At 40.9% G+C, this 4,356-nt stretch overlaps 1 protein-coding gene across 1 annotated transcript in view; it reads left to right on the top strand.

Moving 5' to 3' along the window:
• The window catches only part of LOC119427012 (C-myc promoter-binding protein), a 167,259-nt gene that overhangs the window by 152,011 nt on the left and 10,892 nt on the right, over window positions 1–4,356 (top strand). Inside the window, exon 30 of the mRNA XM_037694588.1 lies at window positions 2,197–2,451. Within this exon, the coding sequence (XP_037550516.1) occupies window positions 2,197–2,451 (255 nt within the window). The remainder of the gene's footprint in view (window positions 1–2,196; window positions 2,452–4,356) is intronic.

Raw genomic sequence — 4,356 nt, 5'->3', positions numbered from 1 at the left:
GGATGGATGGATGGATGGATGGATGGATGGATGGATGGACAGACTACTCACATTAGGACTAAGCACCTCCATTTGCAACTGGGTCCTAGACTTCTTAACAAACAGATTGCAGTCGGATCCACAACTTCTCCTCCACCATAACCCTCAGCACTGGCTCCCCTCAGGGATGTGTGTTGAGCCCTCTCCTGTTTACTCTGCTCACGTATGACTGTGCACCTACCCATCCAGGCTGTCATATTGTAAAGTTTGCAGATGATACAGCGGTGGTGGGATGCATCACAAACAACGATGAGTCCAGCTACAGCCAGGAGGTGGAACACCTAGAGAGCTGGTGCAAGAAGAGCAACCTTCACGTCAATGTGAAGAAGACAAAGGAGATGGTCGTGGACTTCAGAAGGAACAAACACACCTACCCCCACCCAGAACACTGATGGATCAGCGGTGGAAGTGGTCTCTTGCTACAAGCATTTGGGTGTGCACCTGAATGACAACCTCAGCTGGGGCAACAACACCACCAGCCTGATCAAGAAAGCTGGTCTGGGAAGCTCAGTCCTCACCTCCTTCTACAGGTGTGCAGTGGAGAGCATCCTGTGCTCCAGCATCAACGTGTGGCATGGAGGCTGCACAGCTGCAGAAAGAAAAGCTTTGCAGAGAGTGGTGAAGGCTGCACAGAAGATGTTGGAGTCAGTCTCCACATCATCACAGACATCTACACCACCAGATGCAGGAAAAGGGCCACCTGCATCATGAAGGACCCCACTCACCCAGCACACACACTTCTTGCCTCGCTCCCCTCAGGAAGGAGGTTGAGGAGCATTAAGTGTAGAACCACTAGACTGAGGAACAGCTTCTACCCTGAAGCTGTTAGACTCATGAATCTATAACCAGAATAATCACTGTGAAGAATCACATCATGTTGCTGCTGATTTGTTTCATGTTGCTGATTTGTTTCATGTTGCTGCTGATCTGTTTCATGTTGCTGCTGATCTGTTTCATGTTGCTGCTGATCTGTTTCATGTTGCTGCTGATCTGTTTCATGTTGCTACTGATCTGTTTCATGTTGCTGTGTTCATTCGTACTCATTTGCTCACACTGACTCATGTTCGTGCTGCTGTTTGGCGTTATGTTTTTATGCTACAATTTCTTAGTGTATTTTTATTAACGTTTTTTCTTAGTTCATATCTTAGATTTTATTACTGGTTGTTTTTTTTTACATTTTAATACTTTTGTTGGATGTAACTGGGACCCTGTGTACACAGTTTCGTTCCACCACATGTACCACTGAAAAAAGGAGTGGCTTTTAATTTCATTGTACTTGCGTATAATGACAATAAAGGCATTCTGATTCTGATGTGGTGGAATGACAAATAAAGAACTTTGAATCCTTGAATCCTTGAAGTTACATGTGACCCTCGCTCATTTTTGGAAGTTAAGTTCAGCACAATGTTATATAAGATTCAACTATGACCCACAAAAAGAACACGACCAAAGAATTAAGTCAAGACTAGAAGAAATACCTTCAAATGTTTCATTGTTCCTTGGATGGAAAAAAAATATTTTTTTTCACTGTGAGGGACAAAATATACCATGATGTCTCCTTATGGTTCCTCTGCCACATCAAGTTTCCAGTTTAACATTTTAAACATCATTATTTTAGTTTCTGAATTACTCATGCCAAAAGGAAGTTTTTAAAGTGTGTGGCTGTTTGTGCAGAGATCTCATGTTGTCATGTTCACTGATTTGCAGCTTGTTTAAAATTCTAGGCTACAGATCCGAATGAGCTGCACGAACTAGAAACTGCATGAACTAGAATCATCTGAGAAATATATGGCCAAAAATATGCGCTTTTTATCATAAAGACACTAACTGGATGCCAAAAACTTAATAACATTTACAGCAATTGTTTGTACTGAGTTGTTGAAAAATAAAATAAATCTAGGTTTGGACAGTCTGATGGGATGTCTGATCTATAAAGAGACTGTAGCTCTTTAAAAAATGTACAATAATATTTCAATCCTTCAGAAATGATTGTAAAAGAAAACTCCTAATAAGATGAAATTCGGGTGTTATCTCAGCGATTGCTCTTTAGGTGTATCAGACATGGGTCACAAACCTTCATTCTGAGTGGATTCAAGTAAAAAGGTGAGATTAAGTTCCTGTCTGAAATCTGACCTCCATCATTTTTGTCCCATCAAGGACCCGATGAGTATGGACTGGAGACTCCACAACCCCGAGCCAGTGACAGTTCCTTATCTGAGCCCGCTGGTGCTGTGGAAGGAGCTGGAGAGCCTGCTGGAGAACGAGGGGGACATGGTGATCAGTGAAGCCGACCTGGTGGACCACCATCCCATCATCTACTGGAACCTGGTCTGGTACTTCAGACGGCTGGATCTGCCCAGCAACCTGCCGGGTCTCATCCTCACATCGGAGCACTGCAACAGAGACACTCAGGTCAGAATCACAAACTCAGACACTGGTCTTCGGTCAGCCAGCTCACAATAAAATCTATAAAAAATGCTTTGCAACTGAGCATAAAAATACTTCAGATAAAACATTAATATTGTGCAATTATTGTGATACGGTAATAAATATAATGGTTTGTCATTTATGTTTTAAATGGCAGTGGGTGGGAAGAACACACAGGGGTTGGGTAGGATTGGGTACTGGCACATTTTTGTCCCCCATTGCAGTGTTTTTTGGCCTCCAAACATGGTGTGTATTATGGCATCCAAAAAATTCAATTTTAGACTCATTTGACCAGACTTTATGCTCCCAGTAAGTCACAAACTTGTCTGAATGTTGATGAGCAAATTTTAAACGTTCTTGAACATGCTTTTGTTCAACAGTGTTTTACTTGGTGAGCATGCATACAGGTCATGAAGGTTGAGTATATCCAACATTTTTCAGTCAGGTCATCTGGACAGATTGTATACCTGGATTATTGAACATGGACTTTGTTGTTTTCAAGGTTGAGTATAATTCTTATTGCTTTCTTTGAAACATTTGTACCTGCTGATTCCAGGTCTTTCTGGAGCTCTCCACACGTGATCTTTGGCTTTGACTCTTCTGATAATTCTTTTCACTCTCCTGTCTGAAACGTTGCAAGGAGTACCTGGTCGTTGCTGGTTTATGGTGAAATTATGTTCTTTCCACTTCCATATTATGGCCCCAATAGTGCTCACAGGAACCCAGTAATTTAGTAATGTTTCTATAAACAATGCCATTAGTATGGTTTTTAACAATAAGGTTGCAAAGGTCTTGAGACAACTCACTGGTTTTACTCATCATGAGGTGTTGTGTGGCACCTTGGTTATGACCATCAGGTGAACCATCTGATATTATTTTTCACTCTGGCAGGATTGTTTTCTAGCTACTGACAGATTTCAGCTGGTGTTGTGACTTTCCATGGCTTTTTGCACCTCTTTCTTCATGTGTTCTGTCGAGACAAAATGTATTTATGTACTGCTCTATTACTGTTATTGTGAATGATATTAAAATTTTCCATGATCCTTTTCCCTATATTGTAATTATAATAAGTCTTGATGTGACCGGTCAGTAAAGAGACAGTTCAATCATTTTTCCCTGTGTCATTTCTCACTATTGCACAAAACTTGATTTATGGACATCCATGGTTTGATTTCTTTGCCTGTGTAGATTGGGTGGGTTGTTTCTGACATCTGGTGAGAATTTCATGTCAATAGCACCTTTATAAAGATATTTACTTACACAGTTGGTGGCATGTTCAATACTTAATTCGCCTGTACCCTCTGTCTGACTGCCATGTGCATGTTGTAAACATGATAACTTGAAAAATTAGTTGGATGCTGACTTCCATTTTGGTGTGCGGCTACATTTGGGGTTTAAAAAAGTCACTATCCAAAATTGGGTTGCCACGTTAAAATCCAAGATGGCCACCACCATATACAGGTCCTTCTCAAAAAATTAGCATATTGTGATAAAGGTCATTAGTTTCCATAATGTAATGATAAAAATGAAACTTTCATATATTTCAGATTCATTGCACACCAACTGAAATATTTCAGGTCTTTAATTGTTTTAATACTGATGATTATGGCATACAGCTCATGAAAACCCAAAATGCCAGTCCCAAAAAATTAGCATATTTCATCCCACCAATGAAAGACAAGTGTTTTTAATACAAAAAACGCCAACCTTCAAATAATCATGTTCAGTTATGCACTCAATACTTGGTCGGGAATCCTTTTGCATGAATGACTGCTTCAATGCGGCGTGGCATGGAGACAATCAGCCTGTGGCACTGCTGAGGTGTTATGGAGGCCCAGGATGCTTCTGTTAGGAGTGCGCGGGGAACCCAGATGATATGAGACCCAGAAC

This window comes from Nematolebias whitei, chromosome 2, assembly GCF_014905685.2.
Source record: "Nematolebias whitei isolate Nwh7 chromosome 2, NemWhi1, whole genome shotgun sequence".
NCBI classification, from domain to species: domain Eukaryota; kingdom Metazoa; phylum Chordata; class Actinopteri; order Cyprinodontiformes; family Rivulidae; genus Nematolebias; species Nematolebias whitei.
This window is presented reverse-complemented; position numbering and strand designations above follow the sequence as displayed.